Raw genomic sequence first — 15,549 nt, forward strand, 5'->3', positions numbered from 1 at the left:
GTATATGCTAGTTTTTCCAAGAGGCTTTGGCATTAATTTGGGGAAAAACACACATTAATCAATGTAGAAGTTCACCTATTCAAGGGGCATCTGCCATTTGACAGGCAAACTCAGAAACAACTGCTGGCACACTGGATAGGCCCGTGACTTGCAGTTGTCATGTGTTGGTTTATGATCACAATAAAGGCATAAGCTAAACTCTGCTAGTACGAATGAAAAGCCCTTTTTGGCAATCTCCTCTCTCCCTTTTTCCCAGCTCACACATGCTGTTTGAATAGCTGGTATCTGTGGGCACTTGCTCATACACCCCAAGCAGGTGCAGTGTTTGTGTGTTGTGTGTTTGCTCCATGCTGAGCTAAAGTCAAGCAGCTTATTATGAGATGCAGAGAGCCCTGCTGCTCTCTCAGAAGCTTGCACGCAGCATGTTCAGATTAAACTGGATCAGGATCTGGCCCATCATGCCCTTTTCAAATCCAGATGCTCTTTGAAGCCAGCCTTTGCCAGCAACCACAGTCCCAAGGGGAAGATGACCACAAGAAGGGACACCACTTGTCTCTATAAAGCCCTGTCTCCTTTACAAGGATCACCTTTATTATCTTCCATGTGAGCTCAGGCATAGCCTGCTGTGAACAGACCTCACCTCCCCCAGACTCTTGCCTTTGCCCCTGGCTGCCAAGGGCACTGTGCAGTTTCAATCACAGCAGCAAGAAGCCAAGTGCACAAGCTTGGCTGAACTCAAGGTTGTCAGGGGAGCAACTCCTCATTCCATGAGTGTGGCTTGGCTTGCCGAGCTCCAGAGCCCTGCAGCAAAATCCTCGCTACATTCAGCGGGAGCAAGGCTCCTGGCAGGGCAGTCCCTGCTCAGAGCAGCATGTTTTCACCCGCCTGCACCCCTGTCCAGACCAGACACCTGATGCTGTCAACAGCCAGAGCTTGCTCCAGGGAACCTGAAAAGCTCAGTGGCCGAGAGGAGGAACATGCCTTCAGACTGGCATTAACACTCCAGTGAGCAGCTGATGCCAGCATTAGCAAGGGCGCAGCTGCAAGAATTCATTGCGCTGCTGGATGCTGGCAACACAATGGTGGGAGGGCACAACTGCCTTTGTGTTGAAAATTTGGGAGGCAGAGTGAGCAAAATGACAAACAAGTGACTCCAAAAATGGCACCTCTCTGTTGCCACTGCTCACTTCATTTGCCAAGTGAGGTGGGACCAGAGTACAGGAGGCAGGAGAAAGCTGTAAGACAAACCTGAATGGTGCCTATCAACAGCCCTGTCCAGCAGCAGGGCAAGGAGTTGGGAAAACTGGGAGTCCCATCCTGTTCCCGTGTATCTCTCATGGCTTGCAGTGACATTTGGCCACCATTTAACTGCAGGTCACTACAGGCATAGCAGAGGCTTTACAAGGTTGCAAGGGTTTAGGAAGCATTTTCTATTTCTCCAGTAGGACACAAAGCCTCCTCCTCCTGCACCCAACATTCACTGACACAAACACACCAGCTTGCTTGACAACATTGTTTCATCCCTTGTTATTTCTGGTTTTGTTCTCTCAGGGCCAGGACCTTTCCCAACAAGGTGTGTGGGTTCCCACAGAGCTGGCAGTGTGCGAGCGCCTGCAGCTGCTGCTCCCAGGGACAGTCTCTGTGGCCTCTGGCATTAGGAGGTAAGGTGCTAACAGCTGTGTCCCTGAGGAACCACACTGGACCTCACCAGGCAGCTGCAGGCACACAGCAGCTTGGCCATCCCCAACACAGACCCGGTCCAGGCCCACGTTCAGGGGCAAAGGCTTGCTCAGGCAGGGAAGGATACCAGGAAGGGTCTCTATGGGCTGCCTGCAGAAAGTCCTGGTAGACAGAGACCCAGTAGGAAGGGAAAGAAACAGCCAAAGCAGTTAAACAAATACACAGGAGGGAGCTGGCAGACAGGAGGCAACATGCAGAGCCAGTTTCAGGCTGAGAGTCATGTGCTGAGCCCCCAGCAGGGCTCAAGCACTGCTGGCTCCAGGCTGGGAGGACACAGGCACACACATCACCGTGACAAACTCCACAGTGTGGGTGTGGACAGCCAGGGACACCTCTGCTTGGCCAGCACACAACTGCAGCAGCCAGCTCACAAATTCTCCTGAGCGCAGGCGGGAGGCTGGAGATGCCTTAAGGTCCTGCAACTCCAGCCAGGAAAAAGCACATTCAATGCAAAGCTCAGCCGAGTCCTGGAGAGGGGTTATTGCTTCTCCCAGACTGGAATTCAAGTGGCAGCCAAGGCATGAGATCAAGGCTATCTAATCCAAGTGTGTGTAAGGAAGGGAGATGAGAAATACTCTGATGGAATAGTTGCAATGGGACACAAACATAAACAGGCAAGACAGGGAAGGAAGCACTGCAGGCAGGTCCTTGGTGGGAAAGGCAGCATTAATGGCATGGTCCAGGGCAACTGTGTCCTGCTATAAGTCCACAGATGTCTCAGCTAGAGCTGAGAGCCAGAGCTGGTCGTTCCTACTAACCCAAGTGCAAACATGAGATGTGATTGTACCCAAACCTGACCCCACAACTGCTGAGCAGTTCATGCAGCACCCAGGTTGCTCACTTAAGCTCTTACTTCCACTCTTGGTGGCAGGAGTTACCAAAAGAGGAAATGCAGAAGTATTGAAAAACAAATGTATTTAAAACACACATACTAAGAAAATTGCATGTGAACATTGAGCCCATCCTGTCCTCCATGAACACATACATCCAGCTTAGGCCTCCTCCACTGCCATGCCCAAAACCAGCACCATGGGTACTTCACCCTCAACAAATGGGTGTGAGAGAGGGTGTTCAGTTTAAGTGTCAAAGGTTTGGATTCAGCTGTAAATTCACACTTGCTGACAGCTACACAGTGATAACATTCACTAAGCAAAGGAAGCCTCTCCACACCAGCTTCTGGAGATTCCCCAGCAGGTACTGAAGGAGTTTTCAGTGCCCATACAGGTCACCATTAAGATCAAAAGGAGCTATGTTTTGTTTCAGTTCTTGTCTTCCTCTGCCTCCCCCCTCCTCCCCTGCAGAAACCAAGCACAAGGTCAACCCATGTGGGCACCTGGGGAAATGTCAAGTGTCAGGCGCAAAGGCCTGGAGCAGAGAGGCTGGCTGGTTCATGGAGAGTTGAAAGCAGTTTCAGTTATCACCCACGAGGTTGTACAGTCACTAGAGATGGGAACAGAGAATCCCTGAGGGTGCTTGCAATCCAAGGGGGATGGATAATGCTTTCTGAATGCTCCCACTTAGTCCCTCCTGCAGAGGAGCCCATAACAACTAGTGACAAACAAACAGAAAACATGCCATGTATATGGCCAGCAATACTCTCCCTGCTGTGCTTAGCTACAAGGCAAAATAGTGAACAAAGTTGCTAAACAGACTTGACAGGGCATTTAACTACTTAATACTGTTCTATTTACAAGGTCTTCAGCAGCTCAGCACTCGCTTAATCCATAAGGCACAAAGCAAGCAAGAGGATGTGCAGCCTGGTCCCTCTGGCTCAGGATGTCCGTGGCATTCCTGGAGGGCTGGAAGATGGAGGTCTCATCTCACAGAAGCAGGTGGCAGACTCTGCTGCCAGCCTCAGAACTGCTGGACGATCAGCTTCCGTTTCACATCCCGGCTGAACCTGTTCATCTTGAACACTTCGCTGTCATAAAAGGCTGAGAGGTTGTGGATGTTGATCTGCCGAGCCTGGCAGGAGGAAGAGGGGAGAGGTAAATGTTTATTTAATCAAAGTAAGAACCATGTGATTTTCCATAGCAGAGGCTGCATAAAATTGGACAGTCAGCAATCTCTGCTCTGCTCAGCAGGATCCAGAACTGCAGTAGCAGGGGAGACTGTGGGTCAGGAGGAAAGAGCATTGGCAGTGCTGAGCTGAGCCAAGAGAGGATGCTGGCTCAGCATCTGCCTGCTCTCAGCTCCTTTTACTTCCACCAGAGCTAGAATGTAACTCCTATCCAAAAGTCCCCAAAACCTCATCCAGCAGGAGAGTTTTGCAAGGGAGATATCTGACTGGGGATGGCCACCCTGGCAACACCAAGCTGTGGCTTTGCAAGTAGTTACTCTGCACATCTGATGCAAAGAGCAAGAAAAACACTAATCCAGGAATCAAACACTGCTTTAGTGCCAAGCAAGGTCAGTATTTTGCACAGAAAGGCCAAGCCAGAAGTGCAGCCTTTGGACCAGCGTGAAGGAGGAGGCAAGTGAGCCTCAGGAGGCATTGGAAAAGTTCATATACATAGATTTTTCTGCTTTTTGCTTCTCCAAATGCAGATGCCAGGGAACTTGAGTTCTCATTCACCTGCAGGATCTACCATTCCAACCCTGAAGCTTTAAGCAGGGATATGAGAACAGAGAGGGAAGAATACGGTGCTTCCAAACAAGAGGAGCACATACAGAGGAGACAATCCTGATGATACTGATTAACACCAGTCTTTTTTATGGTATTGTAACACAGGAAGGGAAGTTAGGAGTCTCAGAACGCCTCTGCTTCTGAGGCTACAGAGAAAACCAGAGGCAGCTGGTTATAAGCCCATACCTTGTCCACCAGATCCTTCTCTGGGACTTCTATGGTGTCTTGCTGAGCTCCATAGCGGTTCCTCTGGTACATCACCTGCTCTGCAACCAGCTGCTTCAGGATGAACAGCAGCAGCTCGTTGTTGTCTCGCTTGAACGAAAGGTAGCGAGAGAATGTCTAGGAGGGAGGATGAGACGAGCCATGAGGATCAGAACAGTGACACACTGCAGTGCCCAACATCAACCAACCCCCTCCTCCCACAGAGCACACAGGGAACCAAATGACACTGCTGTCACCTGTGCCCTTAGTGTATCTCAAGTGACTACGGCCTTGCCAAGCTGCCACCTGCACATGCAGTGGCAGCCCTCTGACAGCCACAACTCCTCTGCTGACTGCTTTTATTCCCATCTGGAATCTCTGTAGCGGTGCTGGTGCCTCTTGGGGACTAGCAGTGCACTGCCCACAGGGACACAGCCGTGGGAGGGCTGGCCCTGGACAAGGCACAGAGCAGTTCCCCTTAAGCCAGACTGCCCTGTGCCTCCCCAGCAGACGCTCATACTTGGCAGGCTGTTTGAAGCCAAAGAGAGAGGCCACGAGTCGTCCAGACAGAGGGCAGACACTCAACAGTGGATAAATGCCAGCATGTGGCCAGCCAAGAGCTGTTTGGAGCCAGCCCCTGCTACTCAGAGAACAGGGCAGACTGCACATAACCCACAGTGAGTGCTACCCTGTGGGTAACTGTACCCTCAGAGCCCAATAAAAACGTGAACAAACTGCCTACTTGGCTTGATCACCTGGCAGCAGCAGCAGCAGCAGCTGCCCTGTGCCAAAATAGCAGGGAAGGTGTCAAAAAGAATAGACATGGCAGTGCTTTTGACTCAGAGGCTCGAGGTACACTTCCTTCTCAGACCCAACAAAGACATTGCCTCACCACAGACTAACGAGAGGCAGTCATGGAACAGTGCCTTGTTTGGGATCCCTCCTCAAAGGCACCCAGCTTGAGCTGTTGCTATTGCACAGTGATTAAATTACTTTAAGTATCCACATGTTTGAGGCTCTGCTATGGGAAAACCTGGGGTCAAGCTGGCAAGGAAACCTTGTCTGACTGTGAGTGTGGTGTGTGTAGCTGTGAAGTGGCCTCGGTCCCAGCTCAGGTGGTGTCAGTGTGACTGCCACAGTGGCTCCTGGATGGTCACACAGGGAACTTCCTTGACACTTCAGACCCACAGCACTCCACTTACACAGGCTCTGAGCCTGTCTCCCCAGGACAGACCCCTGCAGAGCACGAGGTCTCTCCCCACAGCCAGGGCAGTGCAAGGAGGCTGCAGCTGAACCCACGGGGCCTGGGGTGCAGCCACAGCCCTGGCTCAGCCGGTGCCCACCTTGCGCATGCTTCTCATGACACTGAACTTCTGTGTGTCGATGAAGCTCTCCAGCATCACCCTGATGGCCATGTTGACATCGTCCTCCACCACGTAATCGCGCAGGTGCATCCGCGCGTGCGCCTCGGCCATGCGGATCATGGACTCGATGTGCCGCACCGTGATGGGGATGCTGCCCGTTGCCTGAGGGGAGGAGGCAACGCGTTACTGAAGGATACAAGACACGGGGCAAGACAGGTGCCTTTGGGCCCGGGATCCAGTTCCTTTCACATCACAGGAGCTCTCTGCACCTCTGAGGGCGATTCACTCAGGCTAAGGAGGCTCTGCCACCTGCTGGCACAGCCACACAGCCTGGCACAGCTTCCCTGTTCATCTGAAATCAGCACAGTGCAAGGGGATGTTGTGGGGACACTCCGTGACACTCTTTAGGGCCTTTCCAAGGCTAGCAATCCCGTTTCCTTCAGCAAATTTTAGGAGTTAAAGAAACAAAACGCCAATCAAAAAAGGTATTGTTTTCCCAAGCTCCAAAAAATCTCCCTTACACCTCAACAAATTCCTCCTTCACTTGGAGAGCATGAAATGAGCCCGAGACATCCCACAGACAAAAAAGAGGGCGTTTCTACAGCTAATGGCTCCCTGTAATGTACCAGGAGCATGTGGATCTGAGTGAATGCAAACATCTCCTGCGGGCCTGCCAGACTGGGTGACAACAAAAGGACTTTGCCATGGCAGGCACTGTACATGTGTCCAGTCCATCAGTCCACACGTCACCAACAGGCGAGACTCTGCACTCAGATGAAGAATCATCTGTTCAGCAGACACTGCAGGATCTGCCTGTCTCTCACAAAACAGTGGCACAGACTTTTGTGATGGGAATGGCAAGAATGTGTCAACATATGCTGGAGCAGTCTCAGGCTGATTTGCAGCCTAGATACATACGGTTCTTCCCTCCTTTCCTCAGCATTCTCACCATAGACTCCTTCCTAAGGTCACTGTACATCCTGGCCACCTTGTCCTGGTCCATCTGGTTGAGTTTGGGGTGAACCTTCTCTTTGGCATAGATGATGTATTTCCTCAGGATCTCTTGAGGAATGGGTTCAACCCCATAGGTGTTGGGAAGGATGACCTCGTTATTGTCCCCATTCACTGCCTCCTTGTTGCCTGGGTGGTGCTTGATATGGCTGCCAACAACGAACCTGGCAAGCATTTCATCCTACAAGAGAGCAGTGAACCAACAGACACTGAGCACACTCACTGGACACAAAAACCTCAATGGGCAGCTGCAGCTGAGCATCCCAACAGCAGCACTGAGGCCCAGCACACGCTCAGACTCCTGACACAGCCCCTACCTGCACTGAGTCTACCGTGTCTCTCACCACACACAGGATATCGAAGCGAGAGATGATGGGCTCTGTCAGGTCTACGTTCTCCGAGAACGTCAGTGACGGGTCATATCGCCCACCTAGGCCAGAGACAATCCAGGTCACACAGGCTCCAAGGCTGGAGCTCTGGAGGAAGGACAGACCTCCAGTATGTTACTGAGGACTTTTCTGCTCGCTTGATCTCCGCTCCAGACTTGAAGGAACCAGGCAGAGGGAGGGGAAGCTGTGCCACAGCTCTCGTGACCGTGGACTTATGCTGAGAGGCCGAGATGGCCCTGTAGTCTCTCAGCACTTACCTATGGGATTGGCAGCAGCAATAATGGTGCAGCGAGCTTGCAAGGATGTGACAATGCCTGCTTTGGAGATGGAAATGCTTTGCTGTTCCATGGCTTCATGGATGCTGGTCCTATCCTGATCATTCATCTACAGGAAAGCAAAAATGAGGTAGAGTGAAACTATGTCTATACCCTACTGCCAAACACACCAAGGGGAATCAGCTCCAGGTGCTCTGGAAAGGCAGCAAACTGCACTATGGAATAGCAAGGGCCTAAGCAAACTGCAGGCACTTAGGTCATCTGGGAGACATCACCCTGAGTTACAGTGTGTCCTCAGAGGACAGAGGTTACAGCTGGTCACTTCACAGCTAATCCTTCCTGGAGAGATGAAGCTGGGCTCACCTTATCAAATTCATCAATCAGGCAGACACCTCTGTCAGCCAGCACAAGGGCTCCTGCCTCCAAAGTCCACTCCTTGGTGACTGGGTGCCTCTGCACATAGGCTGTCAGGCCCACAGCAGAAGCACCCTGGCCAGTGGTGAAGATTGCTCTGCTTGATGTCTTCTCTACGTATTTAAGAAACTGTGATTTTGCAGTACCAGGGTCTCCACACAGAAGCACATTGATGTCACCACGAACTTTGTGTTTGCCACCTACAAAAGCAATGGGAAAACCATGTGGCAGCTGAGGGCACGGCTTGGCAGCAACCCTGCCCTGAGCACCACAAAGCTGAAGAGAGGGCAACCAGCAGGCACAGCAACCAGTTTACAGGAAAGCTGAGGGTGAAAGAAAGTCAGTTTTGGAGCCAGTCATCTTTGTAAAACAGACTTTCTAACCTTGATATGTCCTAACACATCCTTCTAAGGAGATGATAACAAATCAGGGTGCCAGAAGGTCAAACCTCTGAAGGAGCATTAAAGGTGACCTCCTATAGGAGGGATAAAAACTTGCCTGGGTTTGCAGCAGGACCTGTTTTCAGTCATAGCATTTCTACTGTCACACTAAAGTTTTCAGTGTGATAAAACAGCCAGTTCAATCACAGATATCCCTCAGTCTGCTAAACCTTGTCTCTTACCAAGCCATGCAGACAAGTCTAACTGCTCCTGTTGCAATGGCACAGACAAACCCCAGTCCCTTTGCTCTCCCCTGAATGAGGCAGGACCAAAGGACACAAGTGACACTCACCTGGGTTTTTGGGCTCCCCACCAAAGAGAGCTAAAGCCAAACCCCTCTTGATATCTTCATGTCCATAAATAGATGGGGCAATGCTGGCAAAAATCTGAAAGGGAAACCAGAGTTGTCCAGGGAATACCAGTTCCTATTCTGAACAGAATCTTGCATGAACATCAGCAAGGTGCCGTATCTATAGCTACTCTCTAGATACTACTGCCTACAAAGAGTATTTTATTATCCAGGGCGTGAGAGCTTTTTCAAAGGTAACAATCCACCCACTGCCTGAGGGAGCTTCACAAAAATGGTGCAGTTGGGGCATGGCAGACTATTTAGTCTGGTGCTAGAAGCTGCTGCCACTGCCTCCACAACCCTGTTGTGCATAAGGCACATCACAAGTGCCTGTTATCAGCTCTTGTAAAGCTGGGGACCTTGATCAGAGGCTCACTCACTGCACGTGACAGCACTTGAATGGGCTATGCCGCACATGAATTGTTGTCACAGTCAAATATTATGAACAACTGGCTTGTGACCTCAAGGAGATTCTGAAAGTAACCTGATGCTGGGGACTACTCGTGTTAAAATACTCCTGGCTCAACTGAAGCTGTCCCTGTAACAACAGCACAGCCAAGGCAATGGAGCCAAGTCCCCCAGTGCAGAGATTAAATCTGACCCAAGTGAGGCTGAACATGCACCAATCCAGGAGCTTTGTTCTTTCAAGTACTGGATTCAGGTCTTACCATATAGAGGAAGCAAAGGTAAAACCTCTACCACAACTTAAACTAAGCAATAATATCCCCTTCAGTGGAGTGGAGATGCAGTCAGTGGCCTCACAGAACACTTCTGCCACTTGGCTTTTAAGACACAGGGAGAGAAAACTTATCAGATATAAGCAGTGTCTGAGTGTCTCTCACCTGTGTTCTAGCCTTGTGATGTAGAAGGCTCAGAGAATGAATGGGAGAAACAGAAAATTTGACCTCCAGAAGTACAAGGGAGGTTCCTTATTTATTTGCCTCCTAAAACTTGCTCATGAACAGCTGCCTGAGAGTTACAGAAAACTGGGATTTCTGGGTTCCTTTAACCATTGTTTGGCCAGCTGACCCATTTCATCAATTTCTGATCCAGCTGCCAGGTGATGGCAAGCTATCAACAGGGAAAAAAGGGATGTCTGAGGCTGACCCACCTTCTCCCCAATTTGCTCATCCTTGGACAGACCCACAATCACTTTCACATCTTCATCAGTCAGCTCCCCAACAGCCAGCTTGTTGTCCTTCTTGGCGATGTGGTTGGCCAGGATCACAGTTGCAAACACTGGGAACCCATTGGCAGTGTTCAAGGAGCCATCGTAGTTGTTGTGGTAGATCCCTGTCAGCTCCTGGGAAGCAGGAAATGCTGTGTCAGTGCCTGCACAGTACAAAGCAGCCCCCTCTCCATTTTAAGGTGAGGCTCAAATGCATCTGAGGACAACCCCTCCCCACACTCCCATAGATGTTCCCATGATGTCACTGTCAGAATTTAAAAATACCCTGTGCTCTCCTGATACATGAACAATGTACTCACAATCTCATCTCCTGGCTTGCAGCTGTCCACCAGATCAGCGAGGAGAATGGCATCCTTGGAGCGGGGCAGCCTGCCTGCAGCCACCTTCCCAGGGCTCTCCTGGATCTTGATGCGCTGATAGTTCTGATAGACTGTCTGCAGCAACAAAATCAAAGTGACCCAGCAAGTCCAGTAGGCACCAGCATGGCTTTTCACAGGCACCTCAGAGAGAAGGGCCGTTCCAAGACTTACTGTACTTCAGTAAGAAAAAGATGGACATGGGAAAAATAGACAATAGTGGTGACAGAAAAGCACTTTGCTGCATCTCACCACCGTGTTTCAGCCTCCACAGTTTGTCCACACAAATACCGGAGCAATTCCTGTGAGAAGAATGCTCCACTTGTGATGGTTAAAGGTATCAAAGCAAAGAATGAAAGTCAGAAGCTCCACATCAATGATTTTGCTCTCTGGTTTCCTTAGCTGACAGATCAGGACAGACTGAACTAATCTGGGAAGGAGATCTGGACAGCTTGTGTCTGCATTTCTAAAATAGGAATAAATAACTGTGTACCACAAAGATGATTGTGGCAAAAGAGTCAATCCAAACACCTACAGTGCGGCGATAAATTACTTTTGTTTGATAAATTGAGTTATTTGGGTCAAGAACTCAAACAGACCTCAAACGGACCTATCTTCACAGACCCCTGGATATAGCAGAAACCCCACAGCAAGTTGCTCAAAGGGTGGGAGTCAAAGCAGGGCCGTGAGGAACAGGCAGTGGAGCAGGATGAGCAGCCACTCCCATCCAGGCAAGCACACAATCTCTTACCTCTTCCATGTTGATTTCAAATGGGCCAAGAGACTGACACTCTGGACAGGAACCAGGTTTCACCTCCTGGTTCTGTGACTGGAAGAAGGGTCCTAGGATGAAGTTGCACTTGCTGCAGTTATATTTGACCATGCTGAGCTGAGGCAGGACCCCTGTGCAACTTGTCACCACTCCACTGGTCCGGATCAACTGATTCAAGTGCAGTTGCCTGGGGAAAGACACAGATATGCTGGATGCCTGCAGGGCACAGAAGGCAAAACACCCTCCAGAAATGCTCTTGCTGCAGGGCACAAGTTTAGCTCAGGGATGCTGAAAGTTCATCCTTAGTATGATTCTTTCCTGTGCTAACCTCAGCTATCCTGTTAGACCTACCCTGAGGTTTAGCTCACAGGTGAGTCCTGAGCACCCCAAAGCCTAACGCCAGTCCCACAGCCACTGCTGGTAGTTCTGCTCTTACCTGAGTGACCGCAGCTCTTCCACCAAAGGGAGGTGGGAGATGCGGACATGGATCTCCTGAGCAATACGATCATACTTGGGGTACATGGCCAGCACCACTTCCTTGGCTGCTTCATCAAAGATCTTCAGCATCTCTGCTGGGGCCTCAGGCAGAAAGTAGGCAAGGACATGCTCCTGGGCTGCCAGATCCTCGTAGTTCACCACCAGACTCTCTCTGTTCTCTTAAAAAAATATGGGGTGAATTGTAATTTCAGCCTGTTCCCTCCTCAAGGAGTTTGCAAAGGATAGCCAGAACAGACAAGACTGTATCCTGCAGGCTGCACCTTCCCTGAAATTTACAGGTTAACAATTTAAAAATTGTAAAAGGAAAACCCATTTAAATTTATTTCTCTAAGAAATTCTTCATCAATACCAAGCTTGTGATTGTTCCTCTCCAGTTCTGCACAGATACTTCCCAGGCTCAGTGTTCCTGAAATTCAAAAGCCTCAGCCCAATACACAACCCTCTCAGAGACCTCCAGGAAACAGAAGTTAATAGGAGAGACATTATGTGTGCTGAATGGCTGGCAAAAAACCTCCTGTGTCTTATGTTTGTGGAAATGGATGAGACAAATGCCTTTTATTTCCTAGCTTCATAAAACCGATCCTGTTCCACTGCTCAAGCTTCTGCTCAATATAAAGAAGAAATACAACAACTACAGCTACATGAGCTGTTCCTAGATGTGACAATTTCTGCTTTTAAAACTCATTAATGACAGCCTTAATGACCGTTTCTTCTGGCAGTGCCTAGTCAGAATACAAGGCTGCAACACTGACACAATTTCCAAAGTCACAAGGTCTATTTGTGTCCCCTTGCTGGATAATCCAGTTTCCAGTGTGAGAAAGTAACTGGTGCAAACAGCAAGCAATTGTTGTCTCTTTCAGATCACAAACTTGCAGACCACTGTCTGCTGCCCCACATATTCTTCTGCTAGCATTTCTACGAAATGAATATTAATGAGGAGCAGACGCCAGGGGCCTTCTAATTAGTCAGCCAGAATCAAAGAAGACAGTAGACATGTTTCCATTATTCATTTATCTCCATCAGCATCAGGCTTTCTTAAAGTGCTGATTCAATGTCTGGAACAAAGACAGCAAGCAGCAAAATATCCACCTCTGTACTGGATCACCACAAAGTACCATAACTCACATAAAAAAAGAGAGAGCCTCCGATGACCCAGCCATACCTTTGCACATGTCACTGATCCTCTCCTTGAAGACATTGTGCCCATGGTCATCCACATGGGTCTTCAGGAAGTTCTTGAAGCGGTGGTAGATCTCCAGCCGGGGAGCTGCCATGGAAACCCACTCCCTCACTGAGTGCCCTTTCATGTCTTCCAGATTCTCAATGCTCTCAATCATGTCTTCATCCTCCTCTTCCATGCCTTCAGCAGCCCGCTCTGCCAGCCGCCTCTTCCGTGCAGGACGGTCCTCATCTTCATCGTCACTGTCTAAGGGGTGGGAGGAAAAACTGTTCAAGATCTGGGATTCCCATTCCCACTCTATGGATTAGTCACAGTGGGATTGCACAGGCTGTGGAAGTAAAGCAGTCACAGCCAGGGATACAAACCAAGTGATAGCCCAGCCTAAATCCAGTTCTAGACTTCCTCCTACATCTTCTACAACATAGCTAAGACTTAAAGGGTGTGAATTTAAAAATTTGTATGCAACAGCACACATTCACATCCATTAATGCACTGACCAAGTAATGAGCTTAAAGTACATCAAAGGCCCTTCCATCCAGCCCACAAAAGTCTGTACAGGAGCACTAACACAAACAAATTCTACAGTATATGCTTGGTAAAATCCCAACCATTTGATCCAGGCCCAGGATCCTAACTGTTTCAGCAGTAACTAGAAGGTCACCAAACGAACTCCCAGGAAACCCAAAGGCTGCACTGGGGAATCCAGCCAAGCCCACAACCAGTGATTTCTTTAAGAGCCCAGACACACTGGAGCTGTAGAGACCTCCCTACTAACCTGGGAGTAAAGAGCCCAGTTCCCCCAAAGGGCTAGGTTATTACCAAGCACAGCTGGGTGTGTACACACAGGGTGGCACAACTGGTACAGCTCATTGCACCTACCGTAGAGCAGCCCCCTCCTCATGCGGCCCATGCCCTGCTCCAGCTCGCGGTCCCGCTGCCTCATCACTCGCTCGGCAGCTTCCCGCTGGCTGGCAGTCAGCTCCTCCACATCCTCATCATCCAGGGCCAGGCCCTCCGCTTCGTACACGTCCAGCTCCGGGATGGGGCGGTAGTCCCTAGCACACACACACAGAGCAGGGAATCAGGCCAGGAAAGCAATTCTGCAGCCCTTCTCCATTGCTGCTGGGCAGCTGTCAGGACAGTTGTTCTGCAGCAGGACAGAACGGTGTTGAGCAGGAAGGCACTTCTCAGTGGAAGATACCCTGCACTGAAGGGCTCCAGCACCACGGTTAGGAATACCAGCATTCAAGGCTTTGTGTTGTAAAGTTCAGCTTGCCGGCAGGCCTTGCTGAGTAAAACAGTATCAAAATTCATGCCTGCGGAAGTAAAGAGCTGGGCTGAATGCACATCACACATCCAGGCAGATCTTGGTTTACCCACCCTGGAACATACCGGCACTTTGCTCGGTTCTCCCAGAACTCAAATGACACCATACTCTGGCCTTTCTGCATTGCCCAGCAGTTCTTCAGCCCCCTCACCCCAGCTACCAGCACAGGGATCCCACAAGGCCTGAGAGCTCCCTCCACATCGCTGGCTGCTCTGACATCCCCAGCACCCCATCGCCAGACACAACCCACCCCGAACGATTTTCTTACCTTTCCATCCCTTCCCCAATGAGCTCTTCCCCTTCTTCCTCCTCTTCGGGGAGCCCCTCGGTCCCCAGGAGCCCTTCGGACTCATCCTCAAATGGGGGCAGGTCCCGACCGGGGCTGGAAGTGAAGGCATCGCCGCGGCGGGAGCTCCGCACGGGGCTGGTCACCGCTGCCTGCGACTCGGAGGAGTCCTGCAAGGACAAGAGGGAGGGTGAGGGCAGGGGGCCGCAGGGAGAGAGGGGGCTGGTGTCTCCAGAAGCCTCTGCGCCGCGGGCCGCGGTCGGAAGGGGGGTATATGGATCACCGATGAGTTATAGTAATTAGCCCTCCTCGCAAATGCCAATGGAAATTCGGCCCTCCAAAAATGGAGGGGCGAGACGGGGGTAAACCCATCCTCCGGGAGCAGCGCAGCCGGAGCGGGGGAAAGGGTCCGATCCTGCCCCGGCCCGGCTCTGGAGAGAGCGCTGCGGTGCTGGTACACGGGAAAATCCCCTCGGCCTTTTGGGAGCACAGCCGGGCGCACCCCCAATGTCCTCCCCACCCCGAAATCCTCTCTGGACCCCGCACGGCCGCAGTGACAAATGTCCCGCGGCGGGGGGCCCGCAGAGCCGGAGTGGCACCCCAAATGAACCCGGCCCAGCTGCTCACCGCCATCAGCGCCGCTTCCTGCCCCACCAGATTCCGCGCGAAAACCAACCCACGTGGTCACAAAAGCGCGCGAAACCTCATGAATAATAGATAATATGGGCGGCCCCCGCCTTATGAATATGTATGACGTGGGCGGGGCCCTGGAGTGGGCGGGGGCTCGGGCGGCTGGCGGGCAGCACTGGCAAACTTCGGAAAACATTTCCCTCTGGGCTGGAAGGATCTCCTCCTCCCGGGTACCCGAGTCACGGGACAGATCCCGCTGTGAATTCCCGTGCTCACGGCTGCCTCTTCGGCAGCTAAAATCAAGCCTGGCTTGACCGGGTTTGTTACTGACCAAATTCAGTCATCTGTTTCCTGATTCTCGCTAAAACTACAAGAGGTGGGAAGGAGATGCTGGCATTTGGGGGTTTTCTGTGGGGTTTGGGGGGTTTTGTTTTGTGGTTTGGTTTTTTTTTTGGCGTTTTGTTGCTTTGGGTTTTTTTTGCCATGGGGCTGATCAGAG

General features: G+C 50.9%; 1 protein-coding gene across 1 annotated transcript; it reads right to left on the bottom strand.

Moving 5' to 3' along the window:
* Positions 1 to 2,638: 2,638 nt before the first annotated feature.
* MCM2 (minichromosome maintenance complex component 2) lies at positions 2,639 to 15,084 on the bottom strand. Its single transcript, XM_058844919.1, has 16 exons — positions 15,048 to 15,084; positions 14,403 to 14,590; positions 13,687 to 13,862; positions 12,790 to 13,053; positions 11,566 to 11,785; positions 11,109 to 11,316; positions 10,301 to 10,435; positions 9,924 to 10,115; positions 8,756 to 8,849; positions 7,973 to 8,223; positions 7,592 to 7,718; positions 7,263 to 7,375; positions 6,884 to 7,126; positions 5,914 to 6,096; positions 4,553 to 4,708; positions 2,639 to 3,705 (listed from the first exon to the last, which is right to left on the bottom strand). Exons 1-16 carry the CDS (start codon positions 15,051 to 15,053, stop codon positions 3,595 to 3,597), a joined length of 2,667 nt encoding a protein of 888 aa, XP_058700902.1. The 5' UTR covers positions 15,054 to 15,084; the 3' UTR covers positions 2,639 to 3,594.
* Positions 15,085 to 15,549: the final 465 nt, after the last annotated feature.

The sequence above is a fragment of the Poecile atricapillus genome, chromosome 9 (assembly GCF_030490865.1).
Source record: "Poecile atricapillus isolate bPoeAtr1 chromosome 9, bPoeAtr1.hap1, whole genome shotgun sequence".
Classification (NCBI taxonomy): Eukaryota; Metazoa; Chordata; class Aves; order Passeriformes; family Paridae; genus Poecile; species Poecile atricapillus.